The sequence below is a fragment of the Sus scrofa genome, chromosome 1, assembly GCF_000003025.6.
Source record: "Sus scrofa isolate TJ Tabasco breed Duroc chromosome 1, Sscrofa11.1, whole genome shotgun sequence".
Taxonomy (NCBI): domain Eukaryota; kingdom Metazoa; phylum Chordata; class Mammalia; order Artiodactyla; family Suidae; genus Sus; species Sus scrofa.
Window position 1 is genome coordinate 67,328,917 of NC_010443.5, and position 19,292 is coordinate 67,348,208.

At 39.0% G+C, this 19,292-nt stretch overlaps 1 protein-coding gene across 1 annotated transcript in view; it reads right to left on the bottom strand.

The window, feature by feature from the left end:
- Positions 3,023-19,292, bottom strand: part of ASCC3 (activating signal cointegrator 1 complex subunit 3) — a 325,142-nt gene continuing 308,872 nt past the window's right edge. The window contains exons 38-42 of the mRNA XM_021090356.1: positions 12,303-12,454; positions 10,359-10,506; positions 6,991-7,200; positions 3,920-4,095; positions 3,023-3,825 (exon numbers count right to left, since the gene is read on the bottom strand). Coding sequence (XP_020946015.1) covers positions 3,678-3,825; positions 3,920-4,095; positions 6,991-7,200; positions 10,359-10,506; positions 12,303-12,454 — 834 coding nt within the window. The 3' untranslated portion in view covers positions 3,023-3,677. The remainder of the gene's footprint in view (positions 3,826-3,919; positions 4,096-6,990; positions 7,201-10,358; positions 10,507-12,302; positions 12,455-19,292) is intronic.

A 19,292-nucleotide genomic window follows, 5' to 3' on the forward strand; every position in this document is an offset into this window, starting at 1 on the left:
ATTTTGGTAATACTTGTTGAAAGACTTAAAACTTAATTCAGGTTTTTCTTTATAAGAAGCTAGCTCATGAAATAATGTTTGCTTGCTCATTTTCAATTATTTCTGAAAAAGAGAAGTTATTATCAGTTCACATTCTTCAAATGTCTGGAGTTTCTGTTTGGGGATCTTTTTACTGTGAATAGTTAGCAGCAGTGATGGAGGAAAGAAAGGGATTCGGTGAGAGAAAAAGAGAGCTAAAAGCTCAGGTTAAAAAGATTTTAGGAGAATGTGAAGGTTTAAAGCAACTGTAATACCCAAGATCCACTGCTATCTAAAAATATCCCATAAACATCATCACAATAGACGTACCAATTAGCTTAAGGATACCTCTGCTCTGGTGACAGCTGACAGGAGGGTCAGGCCAGTACCTTGCTCCTAGTGAGTCTGAGAGGAGGTGCCATCTCTGGAAGAGGAGGTGTCAGCTGAGGTGGGTGTGTGGCATTTTAGAATCCATGTGAGTTTCTGTTCATTGAGTCATTCAGCAACGATTTATCAAGCAGTTACCATGTGCCGGGTGATGCTGTAGGTCCTGGCTGATGTAGCAGTGAACAAATGCGATAAAATAAAAAACCCTTCCTGAAGCTTAATCCGGAAGCTTAGGAGAGACTAATAATAAGTATGAAAATAATTTTTATAGTGGTGATAAAAACAATGGAGAAAAAAACAGGAAAGGGGGATGGGGGACAGGTGAGCTTGGGTGGGTTGACACCTAAACTCAGATGGTTAGACATGTAGGTGTCTGGGGAAAAGCCAGGCTGAGGGAGCAGCATGAGGTGCAAGAGGGGCTTCCAGGATGACTCTAAGCATTATGGCCTGAGCAGGTAGAGGACGGTGTGACGTGTGTGCTCGGGAAGAGATGTGTAGTTTTCTAAGGCTGTTGGATCAGTTCACCAGAAGGGAATATGGGAATTGGGAGGAGGCTTAATATTGTATTTAGTACCTGTTCCCCATCACAGGTGCGGATGCACACTCTCCCATCTCCACTCGTTCTCTGTTGTTCTCCTAGACTTTCTTGTCATCGTCTCTGGAGCCTTGCCAAGGAATTCCATTGCATTCTCCTAAGATGTGCAGTTCTTACCCTATAATTCAAGGGCATTTCACATACGTTTCCATTCTTGTCTGTCAATCCTTTCATGTCTCTGAAAGTGCAGACTAACTGGACACCCCGGGCTCTCTCAGAGCCTTGGTCAATGCTATTTTACCTGGAGGGCTCTTCCTTCATCTCCACCTTTGTAATTCTAGCCATTTTCAAAACTCAGCCTCAATGTCCCTTCATGACTTTTCTAAGTACTTCACTGCTGCAATGACTTCCTTTTATTAGTTATCAACATCTTCTTTCATCACCAGGCTACCTTGTCTGAGGGAGGACATGTCTCTGATTCACGTGAATACCGGAGCACTCAACATCATACCCAGAACGAATATCTGACTGGAATGTCCATTATGTGGAGTTGATACAATCCAGGAAAATGTGAAATGGTTGAGCAATGAGTGAGGATAAAGTTTAGACAAATGGCATTGGTCATTGGAAGAAGACGAACTTTTTCATCCAAGCACACCTGGCCTTCCTAGTATCTTCAGCAGCTTATGGTGAACTAATCACTTTTAATTTTAAAATTAAATTATCACATTGTCTGTTCTCGCAATAGATGCAACAGAAATTCATTCTCATTGTGCCTATGTCCTCAGCAGCATGTCCAGTGAAGTAGATTCACTTCCCCAAACTCGCCTGCTTTCTAAACAAAAAGGAATGAGACTGATAACATAAAGACAGTGAGATTGTTTCTTTTCTGTTTCCTGTATGGGCTGTTGATTGTCTATATATAGTCTTCATTTTCTTTTAATTTCACTAAAACAGTGGTTAAGGTATGAATTGCAATTAGAAAATAAGCTTCCAGAGAGAGAGAGCAGAAAGACCTCTTTATATGAAGTAAACTTCTGAGATTAGAGCTCTTCAGATACCTCATGCCCACTGTACTCACAATCGTTATTTATTGTGTGCTCATGATCATTATTTAGATTTAATTTAGAGAAGTGAATGCCTGCTTCTCCCCATCCCCCCACTTTTGTCATTTTAGGGCCATAACCGCAGAAGTTATCAGGCTAGGGGTTGAATCAAGAGCTGTACCCCCTGGCCTATACCACAGCTACAGCAACATGGGATCTGAGCTGCGTTTGTGACCTACACCACAACTCACGGCAATGCCAGATCCTTAACCCACTGAGCAAGGCCAGGAATCGAAACTGCGTCCTCATTGATATTAGTTGGATTCATTTCTGCTGAGCCACGACGGGAACCCCCCTCCGCCTTTTTTAAATTGCCGTACCTGGGGCCAGGATTCAAACCTGAGCCACAGAAGTGACAACACTGGATCCCTAACCTGCTGAGCTACCAGGGAACTTCCCTTTCCATCCTGCTTTTATTTCTCCTCCTTCTTCCTTCTTTCTCTTTTCTTTTTTTTTTTTTTTTTTGGTATGGAAAAGGAGGTACACACAAGCAGTGTGTTCCAGTTTCTGAGAAACTTTGAAATTCTAGTATCTGTGGTGATTATAATGGAAAGTATTTTAAAATAATGCATCACAGGACTGGGAATAACTGAAATTATGTTGCTAAGATAGAATTTCATTTCACGGGAATGTATGTTATATGGACATTGAATCCAACCGCTATTTCCACGAAAAAAAGTATTTTTCAAGGTGGAAATTGTTTGGACATAGAGATTTTCCTCTTATCACAGGTGAAAACCTACCTGTAGGGGTTGATAGTTTTCTACGTTTGTCTCAGGCCTGTTCTGAAGCACACAGAGACCAAGAATTGTACTTTGTGGTCTGTATGAATTAGATTGTACTTCTCTCCTTGTGTAAATAAATATACCAGAAAGTGTACAGAAGTGAAGTCTTGAAAGAGAAGGAAACGAAAAGAACAGAAGAATAAGAGGGGCTCCAATGGAAGGAGGCAGAGAGAATAAATAGACAGCTTTTCTTGAAGTTGCACGCTGAATATTTTATTTCCACCAGTTAAAGTATCTACATTTTCTGAGCTCAGTATACCATTTTCTTTTTAAATCATTATTGGGCTCTGTAATGTAAGTTTACATCATATATTATTAACATTGATGACAATAAGAAATTCTTGAAATTACATCTCTTGTGTGATCAGAGTATAAATTTGGCTAATAAGACACCCTGTATATCAGTGTACAGATTTACCTTATATATTTTATGCTGCAGGGTTAGAAATCTGTTATAACAAATCTTAACACTGTCACGCTTCTGTGTAGTTTTCCTTAAAAAAGAGAAGCCAATGTTGCTGTAAACCTTTGTGAAATGTAAAATTTAATAATATCTAAATATCATCTCAATATACATAAATTAAAAGGTTCTCCTACTTGTGTAGTCATTTTACACATCAAGAGACCCATGAAGACAACATTATAAAAAGGCAACATTTGGTGAAAGGCCCCTGCAGCTGACTTTGGGTGGCTGGAGTCAGTGTTGCAGCCACTGCTGATTTCCACGGTGTCTTGGGGTTGGAAGCTGAGTCTCCCAAGGCAAACATCAAGTCATTTGACTCTGTCCAGATGACTGCACCGTCAGGCTTCTCAACTGCTCCTTTCCAATGGATCCTTCAGGTCAAGTTATTTTACTTTGAGGTCAGCCAGGGCATCAGAGAGTTCCTCGTCGGCCTGTGCAGAAACGCTGGCTGGTATGACGTTGAGATGGATGTCATATTGCTGGTCCAGGCCAAGGTAGCAGTCACTCATGAAGTACAGTGTGTAAATATACCTAAAGTGTAAAAAAGGAACACAAATGTAAAAGCACCACTCTCATCACAGCTGCGGTTACTTCTCCCTGAACTTGGGGGTAAGAGTCTGCTTACCTTCCTGGGACTTCAGGGGTATAAAACGAGATGGAGACAAGGTGATGGTTTCGGACATAACCCACTCTTTTCAAAGCGATAAGTTCTCTCTTATCCACTTCTCCTAATATCAAAAACCATCCTTCATCTTTTGATTTGGGAAATCGAGGGGTGACGGCATGGCTGTCTTGCTTTCCCTGAAAACCAGAAAACAAAAACAAAAACAAAAAACGAAGCGCCTTAAAAATGGCTAGATCTTCTATACTACTCCTTGGTTGTGGTTAAAAGGCTATGTTAAGGCCATACGTCTACATGGTTTAATGTATCCATCTGGGACGTGTTTAATTTTCTGGTTTGCTTGTTTGATATGCTATCATCTATCTTCTTTCAAGATTCTCAAAGCACATTATAGACACTACTTTAACCACTATAATTATTTGACTATGTAATTATTTAACCACTATTATTGTTTGACTATAACCACTAGAATTATCTGGCCAGTTAGAACAGCTTACCAAATTAGTAAATTCTCATAACATTCTTATAAATGAAATTAAGACTCCGTTTTCAGATGAATAAATTGAGACACAACCAAATTAATCAAATCTTCCAAAGTCTTATTTACAAAAAACTGATACTTAGGGAAAAAAGTCAATCAAGGCTAGATTCTGGACACTGAGATAATAAGTACTCTGCTGTATAAACATTTTCCCCCCAACTCAAGAATCAAGCTCACATGAAGGAGTTCCTGTCGTGGTTCAGCGGAAATGAATCTGACTAGCATCCCTGGGGACACAGGTTTGATCCCTGGCCTCACTCAGTGGGGTAAGGATCTGATGTTGCCATGAGCTGTGGTGTAGGTCATAGACTTGGCTCAGATCTGATGCTGCTGTGGCATAGGCTGGTGGCCACAATTCCGATGAGACCCCTAGCCTGGGAACCTCCATATGCTCAAGGAGTGGACCTAAAAAGACAAAAAGACAAAAAAAAAAAAAAAAAAAAAGACAAAGTCACGTGAAAAAGCACATACTCTACTGTGGTAATATTAAAAAGTCCTTTCTCCTTTTTCCAAGGAATGAGAAGTTGTAAGCTAAGCAATTTGTAAAATATATTAATCACTTCCATCCAAGATTAGATATCACCATAACGACAGCACTTGAAGTCTTTGTTTTAGATTGATTTTACAAAATATAAGATTATTCTAGAGATTCCTTAAGACAATGAGTTTATGGTATAAAATGCACGAATAATGAATGACATGTACTAATAATGGCATGCTCTCCATCAGACTTCATTCAATATTCTAGAGGGAGTTGTTTCACTTAAGGCATTTAAAAAAAAAAAGAGGTCAGAGAGTAAGGTATTTTTTTTACAAACTTTAGAAACAAAATTTAGAGTTTTTCTAGCATGATTAAATCTAATGTTTAATATTAGGGTAAAAAAAGGTACTACTATAAGGTACAAAAATCTTATGCTACAGTATTGTCAGAAACATTTGCAAAGGCTTAAAAATAAAGTTCTCCCTCATTAGTGCTCTCAGAGTACCACAGACAGCCCTCAGCACGGTGCTTCTCAGGGGACTGTGATAAGTTGCCTGAGTGTCTCTTTGTTGAGACTGGAGCCCCCTGAGGCTGGGGTACCTTGTTTAGCTATGTGACAGGCCTGGCTTCTGTCAGGGGGTCTGCAGGTGGCAGGTGCACAGAGGACAGGAACTGTAACAAGAGAACTCTGTGCTCCAACCCTGCCCTCATGCTTTTAAACGCTAGGACCTTGGCAAATTCCTAAACTCCCTAAGTTTCCTTATTCTGTAAAATGGGAAACACACCTCCTCACAAGGTAGCTATGCAAAAAAAATATTAAGTTTCCCTCGTGATTTTATCTGTATGATTATTACTGTATTTGTTTTTTTTTGTTAGTTGCTATACATAAGTGAGATAAAAATGCTCAAATTAAAACCTCTGAAATGCCAGAGGCCAATCAGTTCATACCAACAGTGACTGATTTTTAGAATTAGCAGTCAAATGAGATGGGACTTGAAGGCATAGTCCTGAAAAGACACTGTAACAACAGAGAGTTACTGACCATTTTTTGCATGAAAACAGAGGGTACACTATTAACGAAATACAACCTCACTCCTGAGTGCTAGTTCTAGATATGGGGGAAGCCCCTGACTTTCAAATTCTTATTTTGATTATTAGGATCTTAAAAACCAATCTGCCCACATGTTGTGTCCTGATATTCTTAGAGGGCCCAATAACTACTTTTGGTGTCACAGGCAATAGAAAAGAGCACAAAAACTTAAAATAAAAAAACTTGGAGTTCCCGTCGTGGCGCAGTGGTTAACGAATCCGACTAGGAACCATGAGGTTTCGGGTTCGGTCCCTGCGCTTGCTCAGTGGGTTAATGATCCGGCGTTGCCGTGAGCTGTGGTGTAGGTTGCAGATGCGGCTCGGATCCCGTGTTGCTGTGGCTCTGGCGTAGGCCGGTGGCTACAGCTCTGATTAGACCCCTAGCCTGGGAACCTCCATATGCCGCAGGAGCAGCTCAAGAAATAGCAAAAAGACAAATAAAATAAAATAAAATAAAATAAAATAAATAAAAATACTGTATGTATTTGGCCCATGTGAACGTCGGCAAAGCTCTCTCCTGTGCATCCTCATGAAGGAAGCAGGTGGGTGTGGCAAGTGAGGCACAATAAGCTGGTGTCTTCCTCACTTGGGCGCTAGGAGAAGTCTAGCTTTTGAGAATCCTTCAGGGCCCTGAGATTCTGATGTAGTTGGCCTAGCACAGGGACAAGGAATCTGTGCTCTTAACGGTACTCCAGGACATTCTGGGGGACTGAATATATGGACCATAATTTGAGGACAGGACTCTAGGCATTATATTCTTATGTCATGCAGGTATCTGGAATGGAAAAATGGCCCATGAGCAGAACTGATTAATTTCAGATGGCTGACTCTTACTGCTTAAGGCCAGTTGAGGAACTGGGATTCATGAATGGCACGGACATATTAGAAATATGAAAGATACGTGTGCTGGCGCATGTTGGTAACTGGTGTGAGGCATTTGAGAATGGAAACCAAACACTATACCTTGTGGAACCCAAGGTTGACTCTCTGCAAACTGACTTGAAGCACATACTCCTGATCAGCGTGCAATTTGACCCATCTGTTGTCGTTGCGTTTGTCCGAAGTCACAGTTGTGATAGAGAGCTCGTCATGTCCTTCTGCTGAGTCATCCCACCAGCCTTTGACACTTAAGCCAACATCTATCACTGGCAAATGAGATAAGAAATTCCATGCCTGAATTAAAAAGAAATAAAAGATAATAATGTGAAACTAAGAAATGGTGAGTTAAAAAAAATCGACCTCTTTTTTTGAGATTAATTCTAGATTCAATGAAGTTATAAGAAATAAAGCAGAGAGAGCCTCACAGGTATAGAGAACAGCCTTATGGTTGCCAAGGGGGATGGGGGAAAGAAGAATTGAGAGTTTGGGATTAGCAGGTACAAAGTATTACATATAGGATGGATAAACAAAGTCCTATTGTATAGCACAGGGGACTATAAGCGATATCCAGCAATAAATCATAACAGAAAAATATGAAAAAGATTATATGTAAAACAGAGAGAACCTGAACACCATATCCCCAGTTTCCCCCAGTGATGATAGCATTTTTCAAAACTAAAGTACAATATTAACACCAGGATATTAATATTGATACAACCCACAGCTCTTGTTCGGATTTCCTAGTTTTTCTTGTACTCATTTATTTGTGTGCAAAATAGCATCCTTGATGTCTGCAGATAATTAATTGTCATCTTTTTCTAACGTTTATAATTATGTGGCACATATCACTATCAGTCAAGAAAACTTCTCTCTATAGTGGCTGTTTATCTGTTTTACTTTCTAAGTTTGTAAAGCTACATGAATACTTCAATTTTGGTTTTCCTTTTATTTAATAGACACTATAGTTTTCCTTATAGTCCTTGATTTCCTGTTTGCTAAGACTTTATTGCTGTTGAGTATACCACCTAATTGAAATGAAGAAGCCCTGATGAATCAAATTGTCCCTTAGGTCCAAAACTGTAAATCCAATGCAAATTTTCAATCCAAATCCACACCTATCACTTGGTTTGTGAATCTGAAATCATGTTTGGAATAGATCTTGAAATAGTCAGGCTGCAGAAGGGCCTACACTGTGCTTCAAGTTAACAGATGATGGCTGATCCCCTGCTAGAATCAATAGTCATTGAGTCTAGAAGCCGTACCTCTGGATGTAAGTGGTCAACAAATACACAAATTCTATAAAGCATTTAACTTCCTGAGACAACACAATTGTGATTTACCACATGAAGCAAGACTTCACTTGTTTCTTTACTTGTGTCTTAAAAAGAGTTATTAGCAACTTCTTGGAATTTTATTTTATAGAGCCTCCCAAAGGCAGATCCGTCTTTAATATATCTGTAATCTTTTCACAGCACTTAGTATTATTAATTTCAGTCTTCAATGTATATACATGTATTTGTTGGTTGTGTATATATATTTGTACATATATACACAAACATATACACACATATATATGTATATAAAACATGAGCTGGTTTTTAAAGAAATTGCTAAGACATTTCAATACCAGCCAAACATATTTATCTGAGGATTAATCTTCATCTATTGAATCAGGCAAAAGCACTGCCATGCATACAATTATTTAATTAGCAGCCAAATCCTCTGCCAGTCAGCAGCCGTTCCAGGCATACTGATGGGGTAGAAGATGCAAATCGCACAGTCGTACTGCTTTTTCTCATTACTACTGCAATTAGCACTTAAATTGATGCTTTCAACATACTAATTTCTGGAATAATTCAGGATTTGTATGTTACCTGGGATCGCCTCACTGCAGAGCCGACACCAGATTGCTCTGCAAATTGAAGCACTTTTGAGCCAAATAACCATCATCATATCAGACTGAGCCAATTTGCATTTGGTTTTAAAGATAACAGAACGGCAATTTATGCAAATAAATTAACTAAGTTTACTTCTGAGTTCTCCCTGAACTAATTATAACAATGTTCTAATTTTTTATCACATCTCAAACTTGGCTTGAAATCACTGTATGTTATGTTAGAAATCTGTTGCTGCTAACAGAAGCCTTGTTTTGATTTAAATATATTGTTTTTATTCAGAATTTTGATGGTAATTCAGTTGGAAAGGTAGGCACTTATTATGAATAATTAAATAGGTTTTTTTGGTGCCAATTTTGGGTTCAACAGAAATTGAACAATCAGATTTTAATGCCTGTTATACTTTTTCCAAGTCTTGCTCAAAAGTAAGTTCCACTGGAAAAAAAATGACATGGTTTAGAAGTTTCTTTATTTTAATACCTGCATTTGCAAGTCAATATGTTAATTATGTTATAAATCCTGAACATTTACTTTGACATGTTTAGGTAAAATTGCTTAAGACTCAGAAGTCTATATTTGCCAAATATTTCTGGCATTGTTCATTCATATTTTTCATCTTTCCAAAGACAGTCTTTTTCTACCATGTTGTCATGATCTTTTTCTGTCATGTTGTCTTTCATAACAAAGATTTTGATCTATATCTAAGCTATAGGTAATACAATAAGGAGTTTATTTGAAGGAATACATCAGAATCTAAGAAAAACAAACTGATTAAAATGGGAGGGCATAAAAAAGTAATTGAGGGAAGTGCATGAAAATATACTAAATGAGTTCCCATTGTGGCTCAGTGGTAATGAACCCAATTAGTATCCATGAGGATGTGGGTTCGATCCCTGGCTTTGCTCAGTGGGTTAAGGATCCAGTGTTACTGTGAGCTGTGATGTAGGTCACAGACATGGCTCGAATCCTGAGTTGCTGTGCTGTGGCTCTGGTGCATGTTGGCGACTTCAGCTCTGATTTGACTCCTAGACTGGGAACTTTCATATGTTGCAGGTATGGCCCTAAAAAGAAAAAAAAAAAAAAAAGAAAAAGAAAATATACTAAGCATTAACACCCCCACACCCCCCAAAAAAAACCCACTCTGAAGAGGGGATTAGAAGAGCTCCTAAGCAAGGCAGCTCAGTGATGGGCAAGTCATAGGAAGCCTTTCTCAGTCAGCTTAACTGCATTATACTAAGACAACCTTCTAGTAATGCCAGTGCTACTACTGATTATGGTTATTATCATTATTTTTAATATCACTTATTAAGCTCTATGCCATAATAGGAACTCCATAGAGCAGTTTACATAATAACATCTTGCTTAATCTTCCTAAGGACTTCAGGAGACCGGTGTAATGTCTTTATGTTCATAATCACTGTCTGTAAAAGGCACATGGAATTTAAACCCAGGAGAGTCTGATTCTGAAAGCAGCACTCTAAGGTTGGAAAACTCTTGGTATAACTTTCCAGACTCACAGAGGGAGAGAGCTTTGAACTGTGGAACCGATGGCCTTACCTGCTTCATTTTTGTGGCTGGTAGCTCTTTTTCTATCATGGAGCTGAATATGTGGTCTTTCCCTCCACAGGCATGGATCAGTTCAGGGAGGCACTCGATGAAGCCATGGTGTCCAGCACGTGGGCCCTTTACACCTGGGCTCCATTTCCTAGGAAATAATATCAATACCAACCAAATAATCCTTTCATGGTACAAGAGATTTTCTGACAATGATGATTTATATAATTAGAACAGTTTTAAAAAAATTACTATGAGTTTTTAAAATTTTATTGAAGTTTAGTTGACTTGCAATATTGTGATAACTTCTGCTGTATAGTAACCTGAGTCACTCTACTGTACAGCAGAAATTATACCATACGCCCAACTAAATATACCAATTAAATCATATCCCCAACTATATGACTTTTTAAAGGCCACCACTGTTAAGCTTCAAAATCAGCCAGCATTCTCTAAGATATTAATCCAAGGCAGTTTCGTTACCATCATATAAAATCTGTAAATCATATGTGAGCTCAGCAGACAATTAGGGTTCACAGACAGGTGGTGTCTTTCTCTAGGAAGGCACGGACGTGGGCTAATGCTTCCACATGGACAAAGTACTGAACTGGAGCTTTTTTAATGCAAGCAGGCAAAGGTCTCTAATATAATTACCTGAATATGGTTCTCACTGTAAGTTGTTGAGAGCATACAATTCAAAGTACATTTTGGGAATATCTGAGACTCATAGCATACATAGTGCCAGATCACCAGGAACAGAATCTACCTAAATCTTGCTATTTCCTGTATACACAGCAAGACGAAAAATATAATTGCAATTAGACACACACTAGCACTTTTCTGGTTAACAACAAAGAATTGGATGGACTCTCTCAGGCCCCAGCCAGCTTCCACACCAGGCCCATGTGCTGTGTTGGATTACTACTTTTATGTGTCTCCTTTACTGCTGAAACCCAACTCCCATAACCTCTAGGGCCATACTGAAAGGGCTCCTGAAGCTGAGTTGCTGACATATGAGGTATCAGCTTTTCCCCCACGTGCTGCTAGTGTGGCTTACTCTCTGAATGTGCCTTTTAGTTTCCAGGGACATCCTGTGGTGGGGACTCAAGCATGATGGAAACAACTGCCCTGGAACTCAGTCTACTTCAGCGAAACCGAGGGACTTTCCTGAGGAGACCCCATGTCTGGTTGGCGTACATCTTTAGATGCCTTAAATGACTGCCACTCTTAGTCCAGCTGATGAGAGGGAGAGGGTGCATGACGGTGGCACAGCCAGACTGTTTTGCTTGTCTACAGGACTGTGAACCAACATTTTGGCTGCAAATTCTCTCTCAACTGGTGTGAAACATTTTTGTTTAAACACTGCCAACCCTGCTTGTAATATGTACTGTTCTTTTCTTAGTTACAAATATTTGCAGCCCTATATATATGACCTAAGAACTGAATAATTTCATGATAATATAAACTGTTCTTTTAAGCACAGGTTATATCTCCAGCTGCTAGTATATACAGCTACTCAGGTTTGGACATTTTGTACACTTTTTTGATAATAGATTTCTGACCCCTCAAATGTATTCTGCAATAACAGAAATTGGTCATTTATTTTACTTTAGATCACAAAGTACATCAATATCATATTTTATAATGAAGGCTGATATTGTAAAGGAATAAACACAGTTAAAATGAAAATGTATTTGATGTTGCGAATGGAAAACAATTTAATAGAAGGCTAAAAGGAATTGTGGTTCAGCTGGAGCCCGATGACCAAATTCCAAGTGAGAGTACTCTGTCACTAGCCTGCGTCTCCCTATGCGAAATGGGCATTTTGACTGAAGGAATCTATATTTTAGGCACAACATGAAATTCAAGTGACTACACAGGTAAAGGAAATAATTTTGTGAGGTAAAAAAAAAAAGAAACAATTACATTGAGAAGTAAAATAACTACCTGAAAATGTGAAGATGGTTGTTTTCTATGTGTGGTATCGTAAGAAGAGAGGAGTCTTTCAACCACCGACCTTGGATCACCATCTGTACCAAGTTGGTGATGTTCAGGACAGTCACCAGCCAGCCCTGGTCTGCGGCCACATCCAGCATTGCCTGAACAGAGACAACGTGCACGTTATAAGCATACCATGGCACATGGAGTTCCCGTTGTGGCGCAGTGGTTAACGAATCTGACTAGGAACCATGAGGTTGCAGGTTTGATCCCTGGCCTTGCTCCGTGGGTTAAGGATCCGGCGTTGCTGCGACCTGTGGTGTAGGTCGAAGACGCGGCTCGGATCCCACGTTGCTGTGGCTTTGGTGTAGGTCAGCGGCTACAGCTCTGATTAGACCCCTAGCCTGGGAACCTCCATATGCCGTGGGAGTGGCCCTAGAAAAGGCAAAAAGACAAAAAAAAGACAAAAAAAAAAAAAAAAAAAAAGAATACCACAGCACCTGCCCTTTGCACGGGAGACCCTGACATTAGCCTTGACAAAAAACAACCCCCACCCCCAGCATTATACCTCTAAATTGCTATAACTCAAAATAGTTGGATTAGAGGGACACACTGTCTCCTAGCATTTATTGCACATTACTTCCTACAAGGTGCCAAATATTTAGCTTTTTTAGGTCAGCAAAGATAGGCCGGTAATATTGGCATCCAGCAATAAAACAAAGAGAAAAACCGAGTGTACTTGAATGAGAGCAAATACCTACATAATTCAGTGTATGAAGAGCACTAGCAGCTGCATTTAAAAAGTAAATCTCAGGGAGCCTTTTCCAAATTTAAAATCAATAATGGTAAGGTGATAGGAGGTCTTCTTGCCAAAAATTTATTTTCCCTAGAGGGCAGGCTGAAAGCAGAGCCCTGGTTTTCAATGAAAATAATATACCACACACTAAAGGGGGCAGGAACCAGTGGTACATGTGCAATGATGAGAAGCGATTCATATTAGTCTATATGTTTAATCCAATGTTTTATGGACAAACAAACGGCTGCATTTGCTTAAGGCAAAACTAAACAGTGAAATCTTACTTAAACAAAGGAGAAGTTTACACAGGCAAAGCTGTTTCAATTAAATTAGATTCTAGTGAATACTGACTTAAAGACACCTAAGTTAACATCATGATCTGAGGCAACTACTTTATACAGTTTTAGGAGTGTACTCTCTTGTTTTGGTAAATGAAGAGATGAAGGTAAGAGAAATCAGATGTATATTGTAAATGTCTAAAATGATATTTTTCCATCTCACTGATGACTTATAAAATGTACAAAATCTATCAGTACATTTTCAGAAATGGTTTTGAAGGTCTATTATGCTAATAAAATTAGTTTGCCATACTACTTAGTACTATTGAGACAGACACACTTTCCTTCTAAGTTTTGAATTTCCTATCCTGGGTTCTCTAATTTACAAAAAGTAAAATAGTTTAAAAACCATCTGGCCAAACCAATGTGTGGTCTTTTCATACACATTACAGGGAAATGGATGGACATTTATGGATGTATGTTATGGTTAGTGTGATGGAATGATCAAATTGATCTTTAGTGAGTCTACTAATTGTACATCATGACGCCTGACTGTTGGGAGAAGAGACATATTTATATGCATGTATATGTGTATGTGTACATATGAATGTGTTTACATGTATGAATGTGTGTACTTAAAAATCTAGGGAGGAGTTCCTGTTGCGGCTCAGCGGTTAACGAATCTGACTAGCATCCATGAGGATGCAGGTTCCATCCCTGGCCTTGCTCAGTGGGTTAAGGATCTGGCGTTGCTGTGTATGGTGTAGGTTGCAGACACAGCTTGGATCCTGTGTTGCTGTGGCTCTGGTGTAGGCCGGCAGCTACAGTTCCAATTCAACCCCTAGCCTGGGAACCTCCACATGCCGCAGGTGTGGCCCTATAAAGCAAAAAACAAACAAACAAACAAACAAAAAAAAACAAACAAAAAAACCCAAAAACAAAACAAAACAAAAACCTAGGGAAAATCCACTTCTGTCTGTTTCTCTGTATAGCTGATTAAAACACATTGCCTTTGAAGTGTATGAGACAAGCTGTTCATGAGGAACACTACTCAGACAAAAATAAAAGTATTAGTTCACAAGTCACAACTCTTGAATTCTGCAAGGGAGGGAGGAGAAAAGGGAAAGAGAAATGAATAATTATACCTAATGCAGGATCATGATGATGCTAGAAGTTGTAATGTAGAGTTAACTATGGCGAATTTACTTGTGATTTTTACATTACAACTTGACTGGAAATAAATTCCAGACCAAAGCTCACATACTAGAAGAGCTGGACGGATGGACCAGATGTTTTTAACTTTGAAGTTTTCATGATGAAGTTGAAAGATTTCATAAAATTTATGAGAGCTCGCCACAATCTTTCATTGTATGATCCAGATGTGAAAATGTAAAAAAAAAAAAAAAAAAAATCACACAAAGTGATTGCTTAAGCGAAGTAAATGAAAAAATGGTATCATGAATTGAAAACTATTATTTACCTTGTTTTAATTTAGAGAAAAGGCAGGTTGGGAGACCAAGAACCTGGGTTGGTAGACGGCTGTGAGTACACAAATGTGCTGAACCAAACGTTGCCACACATCTCTGTGCATCGTGTTTTCTCTGCCCCTCCCATTACTGCCACAGTGCAGCACACCCTCATCAACTCTCACCTGGAATATTATAACTATTATAAATACCCCTTTATTCTCACACTCATTTTTCTTCAACTCATATTTTATACTGTTACCACAGTAAACTTTCAAGGTAAAACTAATCACGTCATTCCTCTGCTTGGACTTCTTTCAATGGCTTCATGCTGTGTAGAGGACAAAAGCTAACACTTCTCTGCAGTTTCTCTTTTTACAAATACTTCTCCCTTGCTTGACCTAGTCTACCTGGGAAATTCCTAGCCATCCTTCAAGTCAAGCTCAAATGCTCCTTCTTCCTGTGAAGGCTTCCTGAGTCTTTTAGATGGACTGTAGGTACCTCTTTTCCTATGTGTCTGCTGCTCTTGGCATGCCACCATTACCCTACCATGAATCTTTGTTTATACACGTGCCCATTAAATATAGGCTCTTTGACGGCAATATTCTGGAAATATTCTTTGTAGCTATAGCCTTAACACAGAGCACTCAAGAAATATTCATTTTATGAAAGAATATTAGTAAAAAATGCAATTACAAGAATTATAACAAATGTTCCACCTAAGTTCCTTCACATCTGCTAAAGGCAGTACCGTGTAGGGAAAAAAACCTAGAAACCACAAGCTTTGCTGTCAGACATACATTTGAACCCTAATTTTGCCCCACTTACTGTGTGTAAATTTGGAGAACTCAACCTATGACACTAGATCTCTCATTGATAGAAGGGTGTTGTACATCCATACAGGGGTGCTATGATGGTAAAATGAAGTGACGTACTGTGGAAGATATCTACTATACTGCCTGGAACACGTAGGTCTCAAGAAATAGGTACATATTTTAATATTCCTCTATGATGATATGAAAAGAACATCTGAAAACAAACAATTCTTTCTAAGAGGGACCTCCTTTGGAACTTTTGGGGTTGATTTTTGCACTGAGTAGTACAGGGCTTCGAGGAACAGGGCATGCAAGGATAGAAGCAAATGCATGGAATGTGCAGAACTGTTCATCAGGAGAGGTGAGCAAATGCAAGAAAGTCAGGGGACAGACAAGGCCAAAGACAGAACCTGCAGCTCATGCCTAACTGGAGGACATGGGCTTGGTTCTCAGTTTGAGTGGACAAGTCCATGTTACTACTCAGGTACATACCTGAAGGGGCTAAGGATAAGGGATGGTCCAGGTAAATGGGTTTGAGGGCTTGGTAGGTCATCCTGATACATCTCTGCATGACTGAGCCCAAGACAGACTCCCTGCATCTCACTATCTTTACAGCAATCTTCTTGGTAGATAAGAACCAATAGGTGAGACAGTATGGTACTGGCACACACACACAAAAATGCATAGATCAATGGAACAGGATAGAGAGCCCAGAAATAAACCTATGCACCTATGGTGAATTAATCTTTGACAAAGCATGCAAGACCACACAATGGAGAAAAGAGAGTCTCTTCAATAAGTGGTGCTGGGAAAAGTAGACAGCTACATGTGAAAGAATGATATTAGAACATTCTCTAACACCACAGACAAAAAATATACACAAAATGGCTTAAAGACCCAAATATAAGACCAGATACCATAAAAATCCTAGAAGAAAACATAGGCAGAATGCTGACATAAATTGAAGCAATATTTTTAGGATCTGTTCTTCTCAAAAGCAAAAATAAATGAGAGCTAGTTAAACTTAAAAGCATCTGCACAGCAAAGGAAACCATCAACAAAACAAAAAGATAACCTTCTGAATGAAAGAGGATATTTGCAAATGATATAACTGCCAAGGGGTTAATATCCGACATATATAAACAGCTCACACAACTCAATAACAAAAAAACAAACAACTCAATTAAAAAATAGGCAGAGGAAGTGAACAGACTTTTCTCCAAAAAGGAAATGCAGATGGCAAACAGGCACATGAAAGGATGTCCAACATCTCTAATCATCAGGGAAATGCAAATCAAAACTACTATGGGATACCACTTTACACCTGTCAACATGGCTATCATCAAAAAGAACACAAATAACAAATGTTGGCGAGGATGTGGAGAAAAGAGAAACCTCATACACTGTTGGTGGGAATGTAAATTGTCATAGCCACTGTGGAAAACATTATGGAGATTCCTCAAAAAACTAAAAATAGAACTACCATATGATCTAGCAATTCGATTCCTGGGTATCCAAAGAGAATGAAAACACTAATTCAAAAAGATACATGCACCCCAATATTCATAACAGAACTATTTACAATTGCCAAGAAATAGACTCAATCTAAGTGTCTACCAACAGATGAATGGCTAAAAAAGATGTGGTTCATACATACAATGGAATATTACTCAGCCATAAAAAGGAACGAAATTTTGCTATTTGCAGCAATGTGGATAGACTTGGAGGGCATTATGCTAAGTGAAGTAACTCAGACATTGAAAGATAAATACTAGATGATATCACATGTGGAACCTAAAAAATATAGCAAACTAGTGAATATAACAGAAAAGTAGACTCACCAATACAGAGAACAAACTAGTGGTTACCAGAGGAGGAGGGGTCAGTATAGGGGTGGGGGAGTGGGAGGTATACACCACTGGGGGTAAGACAGGCTCAAGGATGTATTGTACAACATGGGGGATATAGCCAATATTTTGTAGTAACTGTAAATAGAGTGAAACCTTTAAAAACTATATTTTAAAAAAAGAACAAATAGACGCATGCTCCTCCATAGAATGGGGCTGGCTTTGGTAATAGCTGGAGATTATTGCTCAATTCCCCAAGATACCACAAGCCCCTTACAGAGATCTAATACTCAAATAGAAAACGGCTGTTTTATAGTACACTGAGGAGAAAAACCTCTGGACATTCTTCACAGGCTTAGCATTAACATTAGGCAAATCCCCCTTTACCTCTTATTCATCTTCTACTGAGCATGTTACCTATCAGGCAAGGCCAGGGTGATTCTAAGTCTAGGGGAAAAATGGGTGGGGGTTGACTGCAGGCATAAGACTTTCTCCTACTAAGCTGGAATCAACTTCAATTGATTGTTGACTCAGAATTCGTCATTTCCAGCTGTGACAGAGTGGAAATGATTGCTAGCATTGCATTCACTTATAAAATCAAACTATATTTAAAACCTTATTGCAATTAACAGAAACTGTGAGGTTGCCATTTATTTATAGAAAAGCAGGTGATGAGTTTGGTTTTGAACTCATGGTAACTGAGGTGCCACTATGAAGCCAGGTGAGAAGCCCAGGTGATAATGAGCTTGGGAGAGAGAGTATGGGCTATGGATGTGGATTCAGAAATGCTGGGAACAAGTTGGGCAGCCAAAACTGTTACAATGAGCATCTTTGGAGCAGAGGCAAAGATGGCAAGAGGGGCAGTTATGTGGAGATAAGATCAGGAAAGGCAGGAAAGAACAAAGGGCTAAGGGCATCTAAGGGACTCTCGAGGGCACTGTTGAGATAATTGTGATTCCAGTGGTCACTGGTTAAGCATGTACAATTTGTCAAATGCTCCAATAACCAACCATTTTATAAAAGTTACTGAATTAAAACCCATTTTACAGATGAAGACAATGTAGCTCAGAAAGGTAAAGAAATATACCCAAAATGGCACAGCTCTGGTAAATGGGTGTGGATGGAATTCAAATTCTGGGGAGCTTGACTCCAAAGTGCTTGCTTCTAACCAGTATAGGACATTGTCTATAAAGTTCAAGATGAGAGGTAAGTGTTTGGGATTCTAATTCTAGATTAGAATGGAAGGTTCTTTGATGAATGTGCTACTGGATAAAATGAGACTTTGACGAAGTTTCCTGACAAGAGAGTGTTTAAAGCAAACAGTAAGTTTGGATGAAGTATAAACAGACATATAATTCATGAACACTTGACACTAGTTTGAAGAAGGTGTGACATAACTAGAGAGAGACTTGGCCTTAGCGTTTAGAGGTTTTGTGCCTTTAAAGTCACTGTAAGACCTTAGGTAAATGACTTAACTGCTGGCATTTGTTTTTTTCATCTAAAAATATGCTTTAAACTTTCATCAATAAAATGCCAACATACTTACATTATTTTGTTATTTGCTTTTATAAAGTTCACTTTCTATTTTTCCAAACAGACTGTAATACCCTTGGAGTTAGGGACAGAAAAACCTAAGTCAAAAAAGAAGGCAGCATACGGTAAGCACAGAATAAGGTACAGAGAGAAAAGACCCTCTTGGGATCAGAAGAAGATGAGTTTCCACTGCTGGGTGTGTGAGCAAAGCCTCACAGAGGAGAGGCTTCAGTGGGACATTGAAGACCTCACCCACCCGGTCAC